Below are 23,786 nucleotides of genomic sequence, written 5' to 3'. Positions count from 1 at the left end.
TCCACGTCTTGGCTATTGTAAACAGTGCTGCAGTAAACATTGGGGTGCACAGGACTTTTGGGATTGCTGACTTCAGGCTCTTTGGATAAATACCCTATTTTTAACTTTTTGAGGAACCTCCATACTGTTTTCCACAGCAGCCACACCATTTTACATCCCCACCAACAGTGCATAAGTGTTCCCTTTCACCACATCCTCACCAGCATTTATCTCCTGTCTTTTTATCATAGCCATTCCAACAGGCATGAGGTAATATCTCATTGTTGTTTTGATTTGAATTTCTCTTATGATTTGTGATGTTGAGCATCTTTTCACATGTTTGTTGGCCATCTGTATATCTTCTTTGGGGAATTGTCTATTCAAGTCCTTTACCGATTTTTTAATTGAGTTATTTGTTTTTTGGTGTTAAATTGTAGAAGTTCCTTATATATTCTGGATTTTAACCCCTTATCAATATATGATTTGCAAGTATTTTCTCCTATTCCATAGGTTGTCTTTTTTTTTTTTTAAGATTGGCAACTGAGCTAACAACTGTTGCCAATCTTCTTTCTTTTTCTTTCCAAAGACCCCCACTACATAGTTGCATATTCTAGTTGTGAGTGCCTCTCGTTGTGCTGTGTGGGATGCTGCCTCAGCATGGCCTGATGAGCGGTGCCATGTCTGTGCCCAGGATCCAAACTGGCGGAACCCTGGGCCATGGAAGTAGAGCACACAAACTTAACCACTCAGCCAGGGGGCCGGCCCCAATAGGTTGTCTTTTCATTCTGTTGATAGTTTCCTTTGATGTGCAGAAATTTTTAAGCTTGATATACAGTCATGCATTGCTTAAAGATGGGGAAGTCTGAGAACTGCATCATGTGGTGGTTTCCTAGTTGTGCAAAGATCATAGAGTGTACTTACACAAACCTAGATGGTATAGCCTACTACACACCTAGGTTATATGGTATTAATCTCATGGGACCACTGTTGTATATGTGGTCCGTTGTTAACTGAAACGTTGTTATGTGGCACACGACTGTAGTCTCATTTGTCTGTTTTACTTTTGTTGCCTGTGCTTTTGGTGTCATATCCAAGAAACCATTGTCAAATCTAATGTCCTGAATCTTCCCCCTATGTTTTCTTCTAGGAATTTTATAGGTTTAGGTCTTTAATCCATTTTGAGGTAATTTTTGTATATGGTGTAAGTTGAGGGTCCAACTTCACTATTTGCAAGTGGATATCCAATTTTCCTCACACCATTTGTTGAAGAGACTGTCTTTTCCCCATTGTGTAGTCTTGGCATCCTTGTTGAAAATTATTTGGCCATATATGCAAAGGTTTATTTCTGGGCTTTCTTTTCTGTTCCATTGGTTTATATATCTGTCTTTATGCCAATGCCACATCATCTTGATTACTGTTGCTTTGTAGTATTTTTTGAAATCAAGAAATGTGTAGTCTTCAACTTTGCTCTTCCTTTTTAAGATTGTATTGGCTATTCAGGGTCCCTTGAGCTTCCATGTGAATTTTAGGATTTTTTTTTTCCTATTTCTGCAAATAATGATATTGGGATTTTGATAGGGATTTCATTGAATTTGTAGGTCCCTTTGGCTAGTATGGCCATTTTAACAACATTAAGTCTTCCAATCCATGAGCATGGCACGTCTTTCCATTCATTTGTACTTTCTTTTAGGAATAGTTTCTAGATTTCAGTGTACAAATCTTTTGCCTCCTTGGTTCAGTTTATTCCTTAGTATTTTATCCTTTCTGTTGCTATAGTAAATGAGATTTTTTTAAAAATTTTTTTTGGATTGATCATTGTTAGTGCATAGAAATGCAAATTATTTTTGAAAAATTTTTATAGTAAGGTGCTATATGGTATTCTGTTGTATGCATAGCACAATTCACTTAACCAGTCTCCTATTGAGGAATATCTATGTTATTTACAGAGCTTTGATGTTACAAACAATGCTGCAGTGCACAGTCTTGTGAACATCTCATTTTTCACATATATCTGTTGGATAAATTCCTAGAAGTTAAATTTCTGGATTAAAGGATATATGCATTTAAAAATTTCATAGATATTGCCAAAGCATTATGATTTTGACATAAAATAGTCACAATTTGTGATGGTATTTATTACAAATTATGAGAGCATCTATTTTCTCCTCCAATTTGCTCTTTTTTTTTTTTAAAGATTTTATTTTTTTCCTTTTTCTCCCCAAAGCCCCCCGGTACATAGTTGTATATTCTTAGTTGTGGGTCCTTCTAGTTGTGGTATGTGGGACGCTGCCTCAGCGTGGCTCAATGAATGGTGCCATGTCCGCGCCCAGGATTCGAACTGACGAAACACTGGGCCGCCTGCAGCGGAGTGCGCGAACTTAACCACTCTGCCCGGGGCTGGCCCCTCCAATGTGCTCTTTTAAGGGTAATTTACTTTGTCTTTCTTCCAAAGCAGATTCACAAATTACACATTTATGGTCAAGAGTCCAAGAAAGGGTTTTATGTTGATTTCTGTGGCAATTTGATGAAAAATATGAAAGAGATATGGGCCAGTGAACTTTTTCTAAAATATAGCTGAAGGAGACTCATTGAGAATCATCTACTAAAAGTGATATATGTACAATAATATATCAGTAAAACTTTGTTAGTCATCCTTTATTGGAGTTGTCTTTCTTATGATTCACAAATTTTAAAAATTCTGTGATTATCATTTTGTTATTAAGATGTTTCTCTTTTGTGGCATTTGTCATTTAAGGCTGTTTAGTGTTAAGAAGTCTTCTCAGCAAGAACTAGTTTAAAAGTCATGTGCTGTCATGTAAAGGAGTGGCTCTCCTGTCAAATTTATTGCATTTCCCAAGGAGGAAAATATAACTTCTGTAAATTGTATGTTTAAGTGACATTCAATGTATGGAAGACAAGAATAAAATCAGTATACCAGATACAGAAGGCTAGTTTGTGTATTTGGCAATGGTACTTGAATACTTGACAGAGGACTTGAAATGTGTAAAAGCTTCTCTTGATTAAAAAGTTGCCGGAGTCTATCAGATTATCAAAGTGTTCCATTCAAGAAAGGCTCATCACTTGCTATTCCAGTAGAAAGCAGCAACCCTGTCACCTAAACACAACAGGAGGTCTTGCAAATTTCAAGAAAAGTAAATGGAATGGACTAAAACATGTATGGCGGAATAAAATTGGAAATAAAATTTGAAGCCATTCCATTTTAGAGAACTGATTTGTGACTTGCAGAGATTACCAATCGACAATTAAATTATAGAACATGAAAGTTGGGGAGGCTTTTAGAGCTCATCCAGCCATACCTCTGTAATGAGGAGAAAATAGACGTAGATTGGTTGGTCTGTGAGCTAAATATCACATCAGACTGGGGAAAAGGTCGATGTGTATGTGTATTCCAAATGGCAGTTTTGGATTTATTCAATATTGAAAGAATTGTATGCAGATCTCAAGTTGGTCTTATGTTATACACACACACACACACACACACACACACACACACACACACACACACAGAGGCATACATTGGGGATATTGTGGGTTTGGTTCCAGACCACCACAATAAAGCAAATATCACAATAAAGCAAGTCACAGGAACTTTTTGGTTTCCCAGCACATATAAAAGTTATGTTGACACTATGCTATAGTCTATTAAGTCTATTAATATTAAGTGGCATTATGTCTAAAAATATATACATGCCTTAATTAAAAATACTTTATCACTAAAAAATGCTAACCATCATCTGAGCCTTCTGTGAGTCATAATCTTTTTGCTGGTGGAGGGTCTTGCCTCAATGCTGATGGCTGCTGACTGATCAGGGTAGTTACTGCTGAAGGTTGGGGTGGCTGTGGCAACTTCTTAAAATAAGACAACAGTGAAGTTTGCCACATTGATTGATTCTTTCTTTCATGAATGATTTCTCTGTAGCATGTGATGCTGTTTGATAGCATTCTACCCACAGAACTTCTTTCAAAATTGGAATCAATCCTCTCAAACCCTGCTACTGCTTTATCGACAAAGTTTATGTAATATCCTAAATTCTTTGTTGTCATTTCAATAATCTTCACAGCATCTTCTCCAGGAGTAGATTCCATCTCAAAAAACCATCTTTTTTGCTCATCCGTAAGAAGCAGCTCCTCATCTGTGAAAGTTTTATCATGCGATTGGAGCAATATAGTCACATCTTCAGGTTCCACTTCCAATTCTAGTTCTCTTGCTATTTCCACCACATCTGCCGCTACTTCCTCCACTGAAGTCTTGAACCCCTCAAAGTCATCCTGAGGTTTGGAATCAACTTCTTCTAAACTCCTGTTAATGTTGCTATTTTGACCTGTTCCCATGAATCACAAATATTCTTAGTGGCATCTGGAATGGTGAATCCTTTCTAGAAGGTTTGCAATTTACTTTGCCCAGGGCCATCAGTGGAGTCACTAACTATGGCAGCTATAGCATTACAAAATGTATTTCTTCAATAATAAGACTTGAAAGTTGAAGTTACTCCTTGGTCCATGGGCTGCAGAATGGATGTTGTGTGAGGAGGCATGAACACAATATTAATCTCGTTGCAATCTCCATCAGAGCTCTTGGGTGACCAGGTGCATTGTCAATAAGCAGTAATATTTTGAAAGAAATCTTTTTTTCTGAGCAGTAGGTCTCAATGGTGGGCTTAAAATATTGACTCAACCATGTTGGAAATAGATATGCTGTCATCCAGGCTTTGTTGTTTGATTTATAGAGCTTAGACAGAGTACCTTTAGCATAATTCTTAAGGGTCCTAGGATTTTCAGAATGGTAAATGAGCATTGGCTTTAACTTGAAGTTACCAGGTACATTAGCCCCTAACAAGAGAGTCAGCCTGTCCTTTGAAGCTTTGAAGCAAGGCATTGACTTTTCCTCGCCAGTTATGAAAGTCCTAGATGGCATCTTCTAATATAAGGCTGTTTTGTCTACATTGAATATCTATTGTTTAGTGTGGCCACCATCATTATTTATCCTGGTTATATCTTCTGGAGAACTTGCTGCAGCTTCTACGTCAGCACTTGCTGCTTCACCTTGCACTTTCATGTTATGGAGATGGTTTCTTTCCTTGAAACTCATGGACCAACCTCTGCTAGCTTCAGATTTTTCTTCTGCAGCTTGCTCACTTCTCTCACCCTTCAGAGGATTGAAGAGCTAGGACCTTGCTCCGCATTAGGCTTTGGGTTAAGGGGATGTTGTGGCTGGTTTGATCTTCTATCCAGACTACTAAAACTTTCTCCATATCAGCAATAAGGCTGTTTGCTTTTTTATTTGCGTGTTCACTGAAGTAGCACTTTTAATTTCCTTCAAGAACTTTTCGTTTGCATTCACAACTTGGCTAATTGTTTGGCATAAGAGGCCTAGCTTTCAGCCTATCTTGGCTTTTGATATGTCTTCCTCACTAAGCTTAATCATTTCTAGGTTTTGATTTAAAGTGAGAGACATGCGACTCTTCCTTTCACTTGGAACACCTGGAGGCCATTGTAGGGTTATTAATTGGCCTAACTTTAATATTGTGTCTCAGGGAATAGGGAGGCCTGAGGAGCGGGAGAGAGAAGGGAACTTGCTGTCTGAACACACATCTATTCAGTTTGCTGTCTTATGTAGGTGAGGTTCGTGGTGCCCTAAAACAATTATAATAGTAACCTCAAAGACCACTGATCACAGATCACGATAACAAATATAGTAATAATGAAAACATTTGAAATTTTGCGAGAATTTCCAAAATGTGGTGCACAGGCATGAAGTAAGCAAATGCTGTTGGAAAAATGGCACCAACAGACTTGCTCAAGGCCACAAACCTTCAATTTGTAAAAAGTGCAATGTCTGAGAAGAGCAATAAAGTGAAGTGCAATAACACGAGGTATGTCTGTGTCTATGTTTATGATTTTTTTTTTTAAAGATTTTCTTTTTCCTTTTTCTCCCCAAAGACCCTGGTACATATTTGTATTATATTCTTCGTTGTGCGTCCTTCCAGTTGTGGCATATGGGACACCGCCTCAGCGTGGTTTGATGAGCAGTGCCATGTCCGCGCCCAGGACTCCAACCAACGAAACACTGGGCCACCTGCAGCGGAGCGCGCGAACTTAACCACTCGGCCGCGGGTTTATGTTTTCAAGCATTGTGGCATGCTGACTATTATATATAAAACATCTAGGAAAGCAAAGAACTTGATGATAACCTGGAATATAAGAAAAATATACAATATGGTCATATAGAGTAGTGATTAAGAGTGCAGTGTCAGGTCTGAATTTCAGTTCCATGACTGTGGGACTTTGTGTCTTGGTTTCCTCATCTGGAAAATGTAGCTAACAAACGTTTATCTGCCTCAAAGGGCATAAGGATTACATGAGATAACCCAGATAAAGGCTTAGTATAGTAATATACTAATATTATAGCATTCATATATAGTATGATTATATAGTAAAATATTATTGTTTTGTCAATAAGTCCAAGTAAAGAAGGCGGGTCAAAAAGCACTTTCCGAATAAAGTCAAAATACGTCACTAGCACTTTCAGGTCAATGGGACTGAACTGGACCCCCCACGACAAGGTAGACGGGATCAAATGACGTAGACCGCCTTAGCAACAGGCCCCCAAAGAAGGTGAATCTCCGCCGCCAATAAGCGCCTGCGCCGCGGCGGAGGGAGCCAATGGACGACGGGAAGCGGAAGAGGGAGGCCGCGCCAATTCTCCTGCCTGAGCCTCGGCCCAACAAAATGGCGGCGGCGGCGGCGTCGCTTTGTTTCCGCGGCTCCTGCGGCGGTGGCAGCGGCAGCGGCCTTTGAGCTGTGGGGAGGATCCAGCAGCAGCTACGGTGACGACGACGAGGCCAGTGCATTTCTGTCGTAACCGGGCGCCGGGAGCGCAGAGCGGCGCCCTCCGCTCGCTGAAGCCGACAAGCCGTGAAGCGAAACCATGACTGCTGAACCCATGAGGTAAAACAAGCCCGTCTCCCGGGTCCCGGCGGGCCGGGCCTCCGCGCCCTCTGAGTCGGGAAGCGCTGGCGTGAGGGCTGAGGCTGGCGTGTTGCTTGGCGGAGAGAGGCATCGTTTTCCCTTTCGGGGAGAAGGCTTCGGCGCGCGACTCGAGCCCGGGGTGGGGGTGGCGTGGGGGGGCGCGGCCTGGCGTGTCGGGCGCTCGCTCCAGCCTCCCCAGCCGCCGCGGCTCAGCCGCCGTCCTCTGTTGATTCTCCGGAGCTGGTGGGATTGAGACTCCCAAGCCGGAGGCGGGTTTTGGTATCCCGGTCATTCTTCCTAATCTTTGGGCCTGGAAACTGCGTGGGGCAGCAGTGGGGGTGGGGGGTGGGAAGAGGGGGAGGGGCGGGCGAGCGGGCGGGAGGATGCGAGATCCTGGGACGACTTAGTGGCGTTTCTGCTGTTGGAGACGGGAAGTACCCCGGCCTTGCGGAATGTTTTCTTCGGCAGCCCGTGGGGTCAGTCCGTTTTTTGGGGGTGAATGGGAGGGCTTGCCTGGAATTTCCATTCCTTCTGTGCGCCGATCCTGAAGGATATCCTTGGGTCTACCTCGAGGCGAGGGGATACTAACGCAGGGTTTTCCTTCTGGAGGACTCCGGTGCGTTACTTTTTGTGAAGTCCGGCTTTAGTGGGTGGGAAGGCAGACCTGAAGTGTTTCTCCACTTTCTGGGCAAATTTCGAGCAAAAGTAATTAGAGCCTATTTATTTCTTCCAGGAGGGATGGGGAGCTGGTTAACGTGGGTTGATGGGAAGTAAGATTTATTGCAAGGGAAGCTGTGCCTGGCAGGCCACCTCTTACCAATCAAGTGCGTTTATTAGGTGGAGGCTGTTTTTCTCTTGTGCTGCTTTTTTTTTTCTTTTTAAAGATTGTATTTTTCCTTTTTCTCCCAAAGCCCCCCAGTACACAGTTGTGTATTTTCAGTTGTGGGTCCTTCTAGGTGTGGCGTGTGGGACGCCGCCTCAGCGTGGCTTGATGAGCGGTGCGGTGTCCCCGCACCCAGGATTATGAACCGGCGAAACCCGGGGCCGCAGAAGCGGAGCGCGGGAACTTAACCCCTCGGCCCCGGGCCGGCGCCTCTCTTGTGCTTTTGATTTGCGTCCTGATAGTGTCTAAAAATATGGGTTGTTCATATCAGATGTATACCACTTTTACGCAGGTGGCTGGCTTGCTTTTCAGGCAGTTTGACGTTTGACTTTTCATCCCTTGTGAATTAAGTAATTTTTCTACTCTGAGATGTATCCTTGGCGCCTAGTGGCAAAGTAAAGAAAATTACAGGGAGCAGGGATCAGAATTACATTCGTAGCTGGCAAAAAGGTGCCTTTGAGTAACTTTTAGGATGGTATACGTTTCTAGAGCACTTTAGCTAGCGTGTAGAGTTTGGGAATGAGCCTCTGATAACTATTATGCCTATTTTTCTGCATTAACAAGCAGTAGATAGATGTTTTTTTCCCTCAAGAAAAAAAATATGCTTTAGTTCTTAGATTATGGATCCGTAATTGTGTAAAGATTGTCGCTTTGGTTTCTGAACTTGTGTTAGTTGGCCCAAGTACAATAAACCTTTATTTACGGGTTGTTGGGCACATGAGGTACCCAGTACAACTTGTTGGTTGTTTATTATCAGGCATTCATGTTCATATACATGAAGGGTGTACCTTACAGTTAAATATGACCTTTAGATTTCACTAAGTCTCACGAAGTCTGCATTTAAGACCATAGGTTGAACTTGGATTTTCTCCCGTTCTTTAGGGTGAACAAATTATTTATGTCTAGACTTTTGGGATAGAATTATTCATTTTATGCCAGGGTCAGTTTTTCTTATGGGTCTTAAATCTCTGTAGATCTTGTTGCTAAGAGTAATAATCATAACTAAAATCGAGTGCTTATTGTTGACCTTTACCTGTATAATCTTGATTACTTCTCAGAACAGCCCTATGGAGAAGGTACTTGGTGTTCCTCATTTTACAGATGAGGAGGAAACTGAGGCACAGAGACATCAAAGAACTTGACCAAAGTTATGTAGTTTGTAATCGGTGCAGCTGGAATTGAACCCAGTCTTGACTCTGGAGCTTATCTTCTTAACCGCAAGACGTTAATGCCTCCTTGAGCTGCCAGATGTAACGCGATTCTGACCATTTTAATTTGGCCCAAGTATTATAATGGAAGAAGGTCATGGTAGCTACTGTTGTGGTCATTTGGTGTAGGTCTTTGAGTTTGTAGCTGTTTATAATATTTTGACTTGTGTGTCCAGATGAGATAGTGAGATAACTGAAACATTTAATTCCGAGAGTCTTAAGCTATGTGAAAAATCGTCTGTAAAGAACCACAAATATAAATGTAGAGAATTAATTTTAAAAAGTTTTTCCTTCCTGATTATTTACTATGAACGAGCTCCAAGTGGGTGTTGAGAAGAACTTTCTCAGGCTCAAGTGTCATTCATGTCAAGTCATAATCGTAGTTAAAGGATAATCTAACAGTAATGCTTGAGTGAGTTGAACCCACAATACTGAATCACTCTTGATTCTCTTCTAATATGAAATAATATGAGCTATATAATGCATTATCATTAACTTTATTTTGCACAAATAGTTCCAGATTTTTTCTTTATCAGATCTTCTGTCGAACACTAAGAACAAAGATTAGTTCTAATTTTTACTTGTGTTTATAAACAAAGTTTTCTAGGCTTCTGTGGTGAAAAAATAGCCCAAAGGCAAGAGGGAGGAAAAGAAACGGATGACCTGGCTAAATCATACATTGAAAAATCAATGGGGAAAAAAAAACCTTTAAAGGTTTTGTTATTGTTTTTAGAGAGTTTTTAAAATTTGTTTTATTTTAAATAGGATTGGCTTGTTTTTTCAAATGTTTGGCATTATGAAAGACCAGCCTCTGATTGACAGGTAAACTTAGCTGTAATTTATTTTCATGTAAACATCTTTGAGATTTGATGTGACTTGTCATTTTAATCCTTATGGCAGCTGATTAGTTGAAAAGCTGACAGCAATATGACTAGTTATTGGTCTTAAATTTAAAAAGGCAGAATGTCTTAGAAAGTGTCTGTTAGGGTGGTAGTTCACAATCAGTTAAATACTAACCTAATTTTTTTTTTGTTTTTGACGATTGGCACCTGAGCTAACGTCTGTTGCCCATCTTCTTTTTTTTCTTCTTCTTCTCCCTGAAGTCCCCCAGTACATAGTTGTATATTCTAGTTGTAGGTCCTTCTGCCTCTGCTATGTGGGACGCTGCCTCAGCATGGCCTGATGAGCTGTGCTAGGGCGGCGCCCAGCAGCCGAACCAGGGAAACCCTGGGCCGCCAAAGCAGAGCGCTCGAACTTAACCACTCGAACTTAACCACTTGGCCACACGGTCGGCCCCCATACTAACCTAATTTTTGAAAAATGTTACCTGTGAAGTGTTTGCATTCTCACTATGTGGAAAGCATTAAGCCAGGCCTGTGGCGGGGGAGTAGATGCAAATTTTATAAAGGGTTTTGAAAGCATTTAAATACCAGCTGTTTGGTTATGTTATTGCTTGGGGTGAAAAGAAAGACATTTGTGACTTTAATTTTGATCAGGGCAGTTCTCATTATTGGCACCCCCTGGTGTAGTTGGCCATGAGTTTTCAGTTATATGTTGTATTTCTAGAGATGAGATAAATGTGGTACTTAAAGGAATTTCTATATAGATATAGGTGTGTGAAATAATTTTTTTCTGTAAGAAATTGTGTGAATTTATGTGCCTATTTCACTCTTGGAGTCTGAATAAATTTATGGATTGGGTGACAGGATACAGGCAATTGTTGGGTTTACATGAGGTCCTTTCCTCTAGACCTTGAATGTTTTCTTGGACATGGCAGAAGCTGTTCAAATGGTTTAAGTCATTGGAAAATGATGTATGGATCTTTCTTTAGGAATATTGAATATAGCAGGGCAGTAAAAGGAGTGTCCAAGTAGGATCTCTCTGTACCTGGGGTTTTTTTTTTTTGAGATTTTATTTTTCCTCCTTCTCCCCAAAGCCCCCCAGTACATAGTTGTATATATTTTAGTTGTGGATCCTTCCAGTTGTGGTACATGGGATGCCGCCTCAGCCTGGCCTGATGAGACATGCTGGGTCCGCGCCCAGGATTTGAACTGGTAAAACCCCGGGCCACCGAAGCAGAGCACGCGAACTTAACCACTTGGCCATGGGGCCAGCCCCTGTACCTGTTTCTTAATGCTTGTCTTATGATTGGCTTGATAGCTGACATACAGGATGTTTAACCTCCATTTCTCCATCTGTAAACTGGGAGTAAGTTTAATAGATGCTGATAAAGCATAAAGTTGTTCAGGAGGAGGTAACATGGTTATAACAGCAGTTCTTAGAAGACAGTAAACTAAAGCTCTTTGGGGTCTTTGTTAATTTTTAAGTGTTTTAAGAGCATAAAGAGATCCCAAGACTAAAAGTTTGACAACTGCTGGTGTAGAGGAATGAACACTGAACTTGGAGCTAAACCTGGGTTTTCTAGTTATAGCCCTGTTGCTTAACTGATTGTGTGGCCTTGAACAAATCATTTATCCTTTCTAGAGCTCTACTTTGTCATTTGCAAAATGAACTTGTACTAGATGTTCTATAGTTATTTAAAAACTCCTGCTTATGTGAGTGTTGATCATTTTTTGATTTTACTTGCCTTTTGTGGGGGTAGAGAGAAGGGTGGTGATGAGGGTAAGTTTCTTTATTCAATGTATGCATATCTTTTTTGCCTTAAAACTTACGTTGGTTGGGATACAGGTGTTTTGTTGCTAATATGATGTCATAGTATCATGTACACATACTTGCAAACATTTGTTGGAAAGGAAAAACTTTTTGATGGGAAGTTTGTTAATGTGCCTTAGGATATCTTCTATTTTGAAAGATTACTATATTCAGTGTATTATATTTCTGCCCTTTAATGATTGGAGATGATGCTTTTGAAAAGACCTATATTAATTCTAGCCATTAATACTTTTTGTCCTGGGAAAAGTTTCTGTGACTTTTTTACTGTAGCCACTATTTTCACATCCTGACTCTGAGACTCTCAGTTTTGGTTTGAAGTAGCAATTCTTGGTATCTGTAGTCTGGCTTTTTTGTTAACTGTTCCATGCAATATTTGTTTAAGAATTATTGGTATGGCTGTGGTGTTCATGTATATGTGTGTGTGTGTGTGTGTGTATCTCCTATACTTTTTATTTTGGGGGAATGCTTTATTAGTCGATCAAATACTTGAGTATCAACTGGGGGCCAGGCACTGTGCTAGGGTATCCAAAGGGTAATAAGATAAAATTCCTGTCTCCTTAAGGCATTCTTTTTTCTTTTTTTGGAGGTAGATTCACCCTTAGCTACCATCTTGCTAGTCTCCCTCTATTTTGTATGTGGGTCACCACCACAGCATGGCTCCTGATGAGTGGTGTAGGTTTGTGCCTGGGAACTGAACCTGGGCTGCCAAAGTGGAGTGTGCTGAACTTCATCACTAGGCCATGAGGCCAGCCCCCCTTAAGGCCGTCTTAATCTAGTTAGGGAGATAGTAAGTAAATAAGCAGTTACAAAGCAGTGCTAAAATGGAGGTATATTGGCTGTGTTAGGGATCAGAAATGAAGGAAAGCCTAATTTGGGGGATGTCTAGGAAAGTTTTGCAGAGGAGATGGTATCTGTATTGGGTGTCGAAGATGAGTTAGGATGAGTTGAGGATTGGCTGTGAAAAAGGGCAGTCCAGGCAGAGGGATTAGTATGGTTAAAGATTAGTCTTATTTTCCACATAGCAGAGCAGATAAGATATGTACACAAATAGTTTTAAACCAGGATATAAGATGATGAATGCTGCATTAGGTAAAAACTAAGTTTCTGTGGGAGTTCAGAGTAGGAAGAGATTTGTGATGAGGTCCAGGAAAGGCTTTATGGAAAGATAGCACTTGAATCTTGGAGAAAGGGCACAGTTTTGACAAAGAAGACTGGGGCAGGATTCCGGATGTGAGGTATAGCAGTTTGAGCAAAGGAATGTATAAATTAGTGTTTTCTGTTTGGAAGAAGGTCAACTTAAAATTTTTAACTCAACTCCTGGACAAATAGTGTATAACGATTGTGCAATTAGTATGTTTTTCCCAGCTTTATTGATATGTAATTGACGTATACTATTGTGTAAGTTTAAGGTGTATAGTGTGATGATTTGATGTATGTATATATTTTGAAGTGATTACCACAATAATGTTAGTTGATACACCCTTCACCTCACATAATTAACATTTTTGTTAATTATGTTGTTGTGGTGAGAGCATTTAAGATCTACTCTCTAGCAACTTTCAAGTACGTAATACAGTATCATTAACTATAGTCACCATGCTGTACATTAGATCCTCAGAACTTTTTCATCTTATAGTGCAGTTTTTGTATGCTAACATTTGTGGCTTCATCTTGTAAAAGCCACATGTGCCCTTGTGAATGATCCTGATAATTGCAGTTCAGAAGAACTGTCAAAAGTATTTCTCACTTTTCTTAAGGATTGTGTAGAATTTAACACAGATTTTGAAGGACTATGATTGTTCAAAATCTGTCCTTAGTTGTCTTTGTTTTGGTCATTTGATGTGGTCAGTTGACTTTTGGGTGACATTTGATTTATAAAATGAAAAATCAAAAATAATTTATTGTCAAGTAATACTGGATTTATTTTGCCTTTTGAATTACATTGTTTTTTTTTTTTGGTTTATTTGCTAACATTCCAAACTTTGTTCTGCTGTAATGCTTGTTTTGAAAATGTTGATTTGGTTGAACAAAATTAATCTATCAGGGAACAATTTGAGCATAAGACAAAATTTGCATTTGCAAATAAACAGGATTTTGTCTGCAAGGTCAAGGGTCAGCAAACTATGGCCACTAACCAGTGGCCTATTTTTGTGAAATTGGAATACATCCAAGGCCATTTGTTTACATTGTCTGTGGCTACTTTTGTACCACAGTCTCAAAGTTGAATAGTTGCAATAGAGACCTAATGGCCCACAAAGCCTAAAATGTTTACTATCTGGCCTTTTATAGAAAGGGTCTGCCCTAGGTGAATGCAGAAAACTGCATCCAGCTCAACTGAGCTATATTAAAATACATGGATATACGTGCACACACCTCAAGCATACATCAGCTACCTCAGTTTACCCCTTGTGTTATGAGCCACATCCATCCACATCTGTTGTTACAGTTTTCCATCCAATTTCAGATAACCGTCCTTCCATCACTTTATAATAATTCATAAGCTGCAACCCTTCTGATGCCCATTTCCACAGGCAAATGTCATGTCTTTTTCAAGGTAAGTGCCATATTATTGTATTTGTGTATTTCTTAATCACTTAACATGTGTACACTTGTGCTACTGTGTTTTTTAGGTTTCTATCTTTTTAAAAAATGTGTCACTGATGAAATTTTTTGAGTCTTACTGCTTCTAAGTCCATTTTTCCTGTGAGTCTTATGGTGTTCATTGCATAATATTGCATAACCTGGTGATTTTTAGGAACTCATGTTGTGTGATTGCAGAACTGACTGTAATTGTCATCCTTCGAAAGTACTAATTCATTTACCAGATATTTCTTGGGCTGTGTGAGGATTAAATGAATTAGTGGACACAAAACACTTAGATTAGTGTCTGGGACATAATAATTACTCAAATATTAGTTATTACTGATTACTATTACCATGTGCCAATAACTGTTCTAAGAATTGCTTAGGTGAACAAGACAAATTAAGACCCCACCCCCATGGAGCTTTCATTATGCTTTAAAAAACCTGTATTAATATACATTTTGGCTAGTAACTCAGTCCTCCCCACAAAAGACATTTTTTGTTTTTTTTCCTGCTTTTTCTCCCCAGATCCCCCCACTACGTAGTTGTATGTTTTAGTTGTGGGTCCTTCTAGTTGCGGCATGTGGGATGCTGCCTCAACATGGACTAATGAGCCGTGCCATGTCGGCACCCAGGATCTGAACCAGCGAAACTCTCGGCCGCCAAAGCGGAGTGCGTGAACTTAACCACTCGGCCATGGGGCCAGCCCCAGACATTTTGTTTTTATAAATAGTATTTTTTTAATATCTATCCATTTGCTTAAAACAATTTTCTAGTCAGTGTCTCATTGACCTTATGTAATATTTTATTGAATAACTTTTTTGAATTTTTTATAACTATAACCCCAGGAAATGAATCTGATCTACCTTCAAGGAGATAATCATCTCCTTTTTACTATAGTTCAAATTAAAAAGGTAAACAATATAATTTCAGACTTAGAAAATTTTACAAAAATAATACAAAGATTCTCATATGCCCTTCACCCAGATTTAGCACATGGTAATATTTTACCACATTTGCGTTATCATTCCCTATTATTATTTTTCTGAGTCATTTGGGTGTAAATTTCAGACATGATGCTTCTTTACACTGAACACTTTGACATGTATTCCCCCCAAATAGAAGTGTTTTCTTATGTAACCTCAGTATAGTTAGCAAGTTAGAAATGAACGCTGATAACAATACTATTTCTAATCTATAAACCTTATTCACATTTTACCACTTGCTCCATAATGTCTTTTATAGTGAGAGACAAAGATTTGTTTTTTCCTGGCCCAGGATTCAATTCTGGGACATGCATTGCATTTCATTGTCATGTCTCTTTAATCTTCTTTAATCTGGAGCAGTTCACCTTGCTCTTTTCTCCCTTCAGTCTTTTGAAGAACACAGGCCCGTTAATTGGGGTTTGTCTGATGTTTCCTTGTGATTCTGTATTTTGCTAGGAATACTATGAGGTGATGTGTCTTTCTCAGCACATTTTATCAGGAGGCATATGATATCTTTGTTTTTACTGTATTTTAAAGTGATTTTGCTTTTAATACTGATTGTTAATCAGCTCATTCTCTGCCACTTAATTTAGAGATTTGAAGGTAGGCTTGGTTAATTTCTATAGAGTCGGAGAGAATTTCTCCACCTCTCATTTCTCTTGTCATTCCCCTTTCCTCCTTCCTCAGATATCCCCCAAATTCAAAACCAAAACACCCTGTTCATGAATTCTCGTTGTGTATTCTGAGTATCTACTAAAAATAGAGAACTAAGAGTGAATGTTTCACATTAAAGTGACTGAACCTGTTACTCGTTAAGTATATGAAATAATACATTTCGTTCAAAGGCTGACTATAGTGCATCCAACACAGCTTACTGAATACCTCAGTTTAGAGACAGAAGGGAAAATATTTGAGGGCACTGAATGACTTCAGGGTTTTAAAAAAATAGCTCAACAAATCACCACTCTGTTAAGGACCCCCTCACCAGGCATTATCTTCATTTTAACAAACATTTATTATTCCTCTGTACAAGGCAATTGGTTGTTTCCCACGTGGGGAAAAATAGCTGAACCCAGACCAGTTTCCTTCTTTGAGGAGCTTACACTCCAATAGAGAGTACTCGGAGTTTTAAACAAGGACCTACAAGCAGAATGTATTGCTTATTATAAGAGAAGTAAAAGAAAATTCAGTGGGAGAAGAAGGGAAAGAGAACCTTCTTTGAGCTAAGAGTTGTGGTAAGATAAGATTGGAAAGTCGTGTGAATTTCTTGCAGAGAGCTTTGAATGCTATGCTTAGGAATTTGTACTTTATCCTTATTTATAGACATGGAAAGCCTTTGAATATTTTGAGCATGGAGGTGACAGATGTTTGAGTCTGTACTCAATTATGCCAATTATTGGAAATACTGAAAAGATAGTACAAGTCCTTTAGGCAAGGAGTATTTTTAGGAGGACATAGGCATATACTTCTAACTCCTATCCCCCCCCAGAAAAAAATAGGAGCATATGCTGAGCACCGAGTGCTACAGGTAATATGTAGTATAATAATAGAGTAGTTTAGTACTCAAATGAGGGGTAGAATGAATTTGGGTAAAAGATGGAGTTTCAAGGCAGGTAAAGATGACTTTTGGGTACACCTTCTTCCTCCTTCCTTCCCAATTTCAAATGTAGTATTAAAAGATTTAAATAACTTGTATTCCTTCATACTACCGACTGCTTATTACTGTTTTCCGTGATTTGTCTCTGACATCTGAATTCTAAATGTTTGTCCAATTATTTTTGATGGGAGCTAGGGTTACCTGTCTTACTTGAAGGATGAATTGTGGAAACAGGTGCCATTTTCTGCCTCTAAAGTCTAAGCTCATTAAAATTGTGTGGGTTTTTTTTCCCTGCAGAGAAAGAGAACCCCTGTTCTCCCCTAAATACCCTTTTCTTATAATTCCTCACAACAAGAATAAAACTTTTTGCTTTGTTGCTTTTGTCACATTCTTTGCCTCCTGTCTCCATTTGAAGAGTCAGCCTTTGGGTGGGGGTTCGGAGTGGTATATCGATGAAGTTAATGTATTTAGTAAAGCAAAAATCAGTGCACCAAATAAAATGAAACATTTCTTAAGTTGCCAGTAATTTGGCCCACATGAACATGTGACCTTTATTGCAATTTAAGTTTTATTGTTTTGAGTATCATATAGAGACCACTATTTAAACATAATAAGGTAAAATGCAGATCTTATTAAAATATTGCCGCTCTATTACTAAAATATGTTATTTCTGGGGCTGACCCGGTGGGGCAGTGGTTAAGTTCGCATGTTCTGCTTCAGCGGCCCAGGGTTTGCCGGTTCGGATCCCAGGTGTGGACATGGCACCGCTTGGCAAGCCATGCTGTGGTAGGCATCCCACGTATAAAATAGAGGAAGATGGGCATGGATGTTAGCTCAGGGCCAGTCTTCCTCAGCAAAAAGAGGAGGATTCGTAGCAGATGTTAGCTCAGGGCTAATCTTCCTCAAAAAAAAAAAAAAAAAGGTTATTCCTTACCTCCATCAGAACATTTGTATCTTGTATTTAAAACAATAGACTAGAATTTGTTCAATCCTTCATTGTTTCTTAAGTGTTTTGGAAAGCTTGACATTTTCAGACAAATTCTGAATAATGTTTGTTTGCCCAAGGAGGTACTATAGTACTGAGCCTTATAAAACCAGGAATCCCTAGGTTTTTCCCTTAAGTGCTTTTAGATTAAAAATAAATAACATAAGAAAAGATATTTCATAAATGATATAAATATATTTTCCTGGCAACGAATGTGGAGATAGCATATACATGCACACCTGTGAACTTTCAAAACAGATTTTAAAGATGACTCTTAGGCTGGAAGGGAGAACATTAATGGACAAAGATTAGGGTTACTAACCTTGTTATTTGTATATTCCTTTTCTGTTTTTTTAAAATTATGGTAAAATACACATGGTATAAATTTTAGTATTTTAACCACTTTAAAGTGTACAATTCATTGGCATTAAGTATATTCACAATGTTGTGCAACCATCATCACTAATCTCGGGACATTCCCTTTACCCTAAAAAGAAACCCTGTATCTCCTAATGCTCCTTTCCCCATCCCCTTGCAAACGCTAATGTACTTTCTAACTCAGTGGATTTGCCTGTTCTGGAAATTTCGTATAAATGGAATCATATAATATGTCGTCTTTTGTGTCTGGCTTCTTTCACTTAGTATACTGTTTTGAAGACTTATCCATATTGTAGCATGTATCAGTACTTCATTCCTTTTTTAAAAATTTTTATTTTAAAAAATTTTTTTGAAGATTGGCACCTGAGCTAACAACTGTTGCCAATCTTCTTTTTTTTTCCCTGCTTTTTTCCCCCAATCCCCCCAGTATATAGTTGTATATTTTAGTTGTGGGTCCTTCCAGTTGTGGCATGTGGGATGCTGCCTCAGCATGGCCTGACGAGCGAGGCCATGTCCATGCCTAGGATCTGAACCAGCCAAACCCTGGGCCGCTGAAGCGGAGTGTGTGAACTTAACCACTCGGCCACAGGGCCAACCCCAAGTACTTCATTCCTTTTTATGGCTGAGTAATACTCCATTGTATGGGTATCCTACATTTGTGTATCCATTCACCAGTCGATGGGCATTTGGTTTGTTTCTACCTTTTGGCTACTGTGAATAGTGCTACTATGAACATTTGTGTACATTTTCTTGTTTGGACATATGTGTTCATATCTCTTGGATATAAACCCAAGAGTGGAATTGCTGAGTCATAATCATAATTTATGGTAATTCTGTGTTTAACTTATTGAGGAAATGCCAAACTGTTTTCTACAGTGGCACATCTTAACATTCCCATCAGCTATCTTTGAAGGTTTCAGTTTCTCCAGCTCCTTGCCAATGCTTTTCTGGTGTTTTAAAAAAAAAATATGGCCATTCTAGTGGGTGTGAAGTGATATGTCATTGTGGTCTATTTTATTTTTTTATTTAAGCAAGTTTATTTAGAACCTGTTTAAAAAGACCAAGCAATACTCAGTATAAAAAAACAATTTCAACCAAGATATTTTTAGTATGAGATTATAAACGCTGTAAAATGTGATTAGGGACAGGAGACGAATAGTGAGAAATAATTCGTACTAATTGTGAATGAAATTTACTATGTACTATTTATTAAAATAAAAGTTTTGGAGATTCTTTTAAATATTTGCGAATGTCTGCACATTATGGGGAACCCAACTTTTCTCTCATAGCATAAGAGGCAGTATAGCTTAATGGTACCAAAGACATGGGTTAAAATCTTAATTCAGTTCCATGCTTGATTTGGAAACTCATTCAATCTCTGAATCTTGATGATTACCTCTACTGAAAATGGGTATTAAAAGTAAAGAAGTAATTGGAAGTCAATATTAAATAAGATAATGTCATGTACATTTTAAGAGTTGAATATTATTATTGATCAGAGTAGATGTTCTAAGGTGGGATGTTGCAATTTCATAAGGTGCTGTCTTAGTAGGAGAGAAGGCCATAGAGGAAACAGGGGCTCACATCTTGTAGGACCTGCAAGAAAACCTTAAGGCTTTGGCTTTGGCTTTGTTTATTTAATTGTAATAAAATTTACAAAACATAAAATGTACCATTTTAACTATTTTTAAACGTACAATTCAGTGGTGTTAAGTAATTCACCTTGTTGTGCAACCGTCACCTCCATCCATCTCCAGAACTTTTTCATTAGCCCAAACTGAAACTCTGTACCCATTAAACAATGACTCCCCAATCCCCTCTCCCCCCAAACCTCTAGTAACTACCATTCTATTTTCTGTCTCTGTGAATTTGACTTTTCTAGATACCTCTATATAAGTGGAATCGTGCAGTATTTGTCCTTTCGTGTTTGGCTTATTTAATTTAGCATAATGTCCTCAAAGTTCATCTATTTTGTAGCATGTATCAGAACTTAATTCCTTTGTAAGGCGGAATAATATTCCATTAATTGTATGTATATACCATGTTTATCCATTCATCTGTTGATGGACATTTGGTTTGTTTCTCTCTTTTGAGTATAGTGTGTAGTGCTGTGGAAACAGTGGTGTACAAATGTCTGTTCGAGTCCCCGCTTTCAGTTCTTTTGGGTGTATACCTAGAAGTGGAATTCTATCTTTAATGTCTTGAGGAACCAACAAACTTTTTTACAGCAGCTGTACTATTTTACATTCCCTGGAATGTATAAGCATTCCAGTTTCTTCACATTCTTGCCAACAATGCTTTTTAATTTTTTTGATAATAGCCAACCTAATGGATGTAAAGTGTTATCTCATTGTGGTTTTGATTTGTATTTCACTAATGACTACTGATGTAGAGCATCTTTTCACCTGCTTATTGGCTGTTTATGTATCTTCTTTAAAGAAATGTCTATTGAAGTCTTTTGCCCAATTTTAAAATAGGGTGTTTGTTTTTTTTTGTTTAGTTGTAGGAGTCATTTATAAGTTCTGGATATTAATCCCTTATTAGATACATGATTTGTGAGTAGTTTTTCCCTTTCTGTGGGTTGTCTTTTCACTCTCTCGGTTGTGTTCTTTGAAGCACAGAAGTTGTCAATTTTGATGAAGTCCAAGTTATCTATTTTTTCTTTCGTTGTATCTGTATTTGATGCCATCCAAGAAATCTTTGCCAAATCCAAAGTCATGAAGATTCATCTCTATTTTCTTCTAAGGATTTTATAATTTTAGCTCTCTTATATTTAGGTCTTAATCCATTTTGAGTTAGTTTTTGTACGTGATATAAGATAGTGGTCCAACTTCAGTCTTCTGCATGTGGATATACAATTCGCCTAGCACCGTTTGTTGAAGAGACTCTTCTTTCTCCATTCAGTGGTCTTGGCATCCTTGTCCAATATCAGTTGACCCTAGATGCATGGGTTTATTTCTGGGCTGTTCTGTTTTGTTCCATTGGTCTCTATGTCTATCCTTATGCTAGTACCACACAGTTTTTTTTTTTAATTTTTAATTTTAATTTTTTATTTTTTTTATTGAGTTAATGATAGGTTACAATCTTGTGAAATTTCAGTTGTACATTAATGTTTGTCATTCGTGTTGTAGGTGCACCACTTCACCCTTTGTGCCCACCCCCCCACCCCACCTTTCCCCTGGTATCCACTAAACTGTTCTTAGTCCATAATTTTAAATTCCTCATATGAGTGGAGTCATACACAGATTATCCTTCTCTAGCTGGCTTATTTCACTTAACATAATTCCCTCAAGGTCCATCCATGTTATTGCAAATGGAATGATTTTGTTCTGTTTTACAGCTGAGTAGTATTCCATTGTATGTATGTACCACATCTTCTTTATCCATTCGTCTGTTGATGGGCACTTAGGTTGCTTCCATGTCTTGGCTATTGTAAATAATGCTGCAATGAACATTGGGGTGCATAGGACTTTTAGGATTGCTGACGTCAAGCTCTTTTAGTACCACACTATTTTAATTACTTTAGCTTTGTAGCAGGTTTTGAAATTGGGAAGTGACAGTGTTCCAACTCTGTCGTTCTTTTTCAGGATTGGTTTGGCTGTTTGGGATCCCTTGCATTTCCCTATGAATTTTTGGATTGACTTTTCCATTTCTGCAGTAATGGCTGTTGCAATTTTGATAGGGATTACATTGAATCTGTAGGTCACTTGGGGAGTATTGCTCTCTTAACAATATTAAATCCTTCAGTCCATGAACACGAGATGTCGTTCTGTTTATTTAGGTCTTGTGTAATTTCTTTAAGCAATGTTTTGTAGTTTTCATTGTTTGAGTTTTGAATCTCTTTGATTAAGTTTATTCCTGCATATTTCATTCTTTTTTCTTTTAAATTTTTTTGTTGAGTTAATGATAGGTTACAATCTTGTGAAATTTCAGTTGTATATTATTGTCTGTCAGTCGTGTTGTAGGTGCAACACTTCACCCTTTGTGCCCAGCCCCACGCCCCCCTTTCCCCTGGTAGCCACTAATCTGTTCTCTTTGTCCACAGGTTTAAATTCCTCATATGAGTGGAGTCATACAGAGATTGTCCTTTTCTATCTGGCTTATTTCACTTAACATAATTCCCTCAAGGTCCATCCATGTTGTTGCAAATGGGGCAATTTTGTTCTTTTTTACGGCTGAGTAGTATCCCATTGTATATATATCACACATCTTCTTTATCCAGTCATCTGTTGATGGGCACTTAGGTTGCTTCCACATCTTGGCGATTGTAAATAATGCTGCAATAAACATTGGGGTGCATAGGACTTTTGGAATTGCTGACTTCAAGCTCTCTGGATAGATACCCAATAGTGGAATACCTGGATCATATGGTAGTTCTATTTTTAATTTTTTGAGGAATCTCCATACTGTTTTCCATAGTGGCTGCACCAGTTTGCATTTCCACCAGCAGTGTATGAGGGTTCCTTTTTCTCCACAACCTCTCCAACATTTGTTACTATTTGTTTTAGCTATTTGTGCCATTCTAATGGGTGTAAGGTGATATGTTAGTGTAGTTTTGATTTGCATTTCCCTGATGATCAGCGATGATGAACATCTTTTCATGTGCCTATTGGCCATCTGTATGTCTTCTTTGGAGAAATGTCTGTTCATGTCTCTTGCACATTTTTTGATGGGGTTAATTTTTTGTTGTTGAGTTGTGTGAGTTATATTATGGATATTAAGCCTTTGTCAGATGTATTACTTGAAAATATTTTTTCCCGGTTAGTGGGTGGTTTTTTTGTTTCAATCCTGTTTTCCCTTGCCTTGAAGAAGCTCTTTAGTCTGATGAAGTCCCATTTGTTTATTCTTTCTATTGTTTCCCTTGTCTGAGAAGACATGGTGTCCAAAAAGATCCTTTTAATACTGATGTCAAAGAGTGTACTGCCTACATTTTCTTCTAGAAGCCTTATGGTTTCAGGTCTCAGCTTTAGGTCTTTGATCCATTTTGAGTTTATTTTGGTGAATGGTGAAAAAGAATGGTCAATTTTCATTCATTTACATGTGACTTTCCAGTTTTCCCAGCACCATTTGTTGAAAAAACTTTCTTTTCTCCATTGTAGGCCCTCAGGTCCTTTGTCAAAGATTAGCTGTCCATAGATGTGTGGTTTTATTTCTGGGCTTTCACTTCTGTTCCATTGATCTGTGTACCTGTTTTTGTACCGGTACCATGCTGTTTTGATTACTGTAGCTTTGTAGTATATTTTGAAGTCAGGGATTGTGATACCTCCAGCTGTGTTCTTTTTTTCTCAGGATTGCTTTAGCAATTTGGGGTCTTTTGTTGCCCCATGTGAATTTTAGGATTCTTTGTTCTATTTCTGTAAATGATGTCATTGGGATTCTGATTGGGATGGCGTTGAATCTGTAGATTGCTTTAGGTAGAATGGACATTTTAACTATGTTTATTCTTCCAATCCATGTACATGGAATGTCTTTCCATCTCTTTGTGTCGTCATCCATTTCTTTCAGAAAAGCCTTGTAATTTTCA

General features: G+C 38.6%; 1 protein-coding gene across 15 annotated transcripts in view; it reads left to right on the top strand.

The window, feature by feature from the left end:
* Positions 1 to 6,662: 6,662 nt before the first annotated feature.
* Positions 6,663 to 23,786, top strand: part of ATRX (ATRX chromatin remodeler) — a 241,434-nt gene continuing 224,310 nt past the window's right edge. For 8 of the 15 annotated variants that reach the window (XM_070502824.1, XM_070502815.1, XM_070502813.1 and 5 more), the window contains exon 1: positions 6,680 to 6,948. In XM_070502824.1, the coding sequence (XP_070358925.1) occupies positions 6,929 to 6,948 (20 nt within the window). In that variant the 5' untranslated portion in view covers positions 6,680 to 6,928. Of the gene's footprint in view, positions 6,949 to 23,786 lie in introns of all 15 variants that reach the window. The other 7 variants (XM_070502810.1, XM_070502821.1, XM_070502817.1 and 4 more) reach the window with 1 other exon arrangement.

This window comes from Equus asinus, chromosome X (genome assembly GCF_041296235.1).
Source record: "Equus asinus isolate D_3611 breed Donkey chromosome X, EquAss-T2T_v2, whole genome shotgun sequence".
Classification (NCBI taxonomy): domain Eukaryota; kingdom Metazoa; phylum Chordata; class Mammalia; order Perissodactyla; family Equidae; genus Equus; species Equus asinus.
This window is presented reverse-complemented; position numbering and strand designations above follow the sequence as displayed.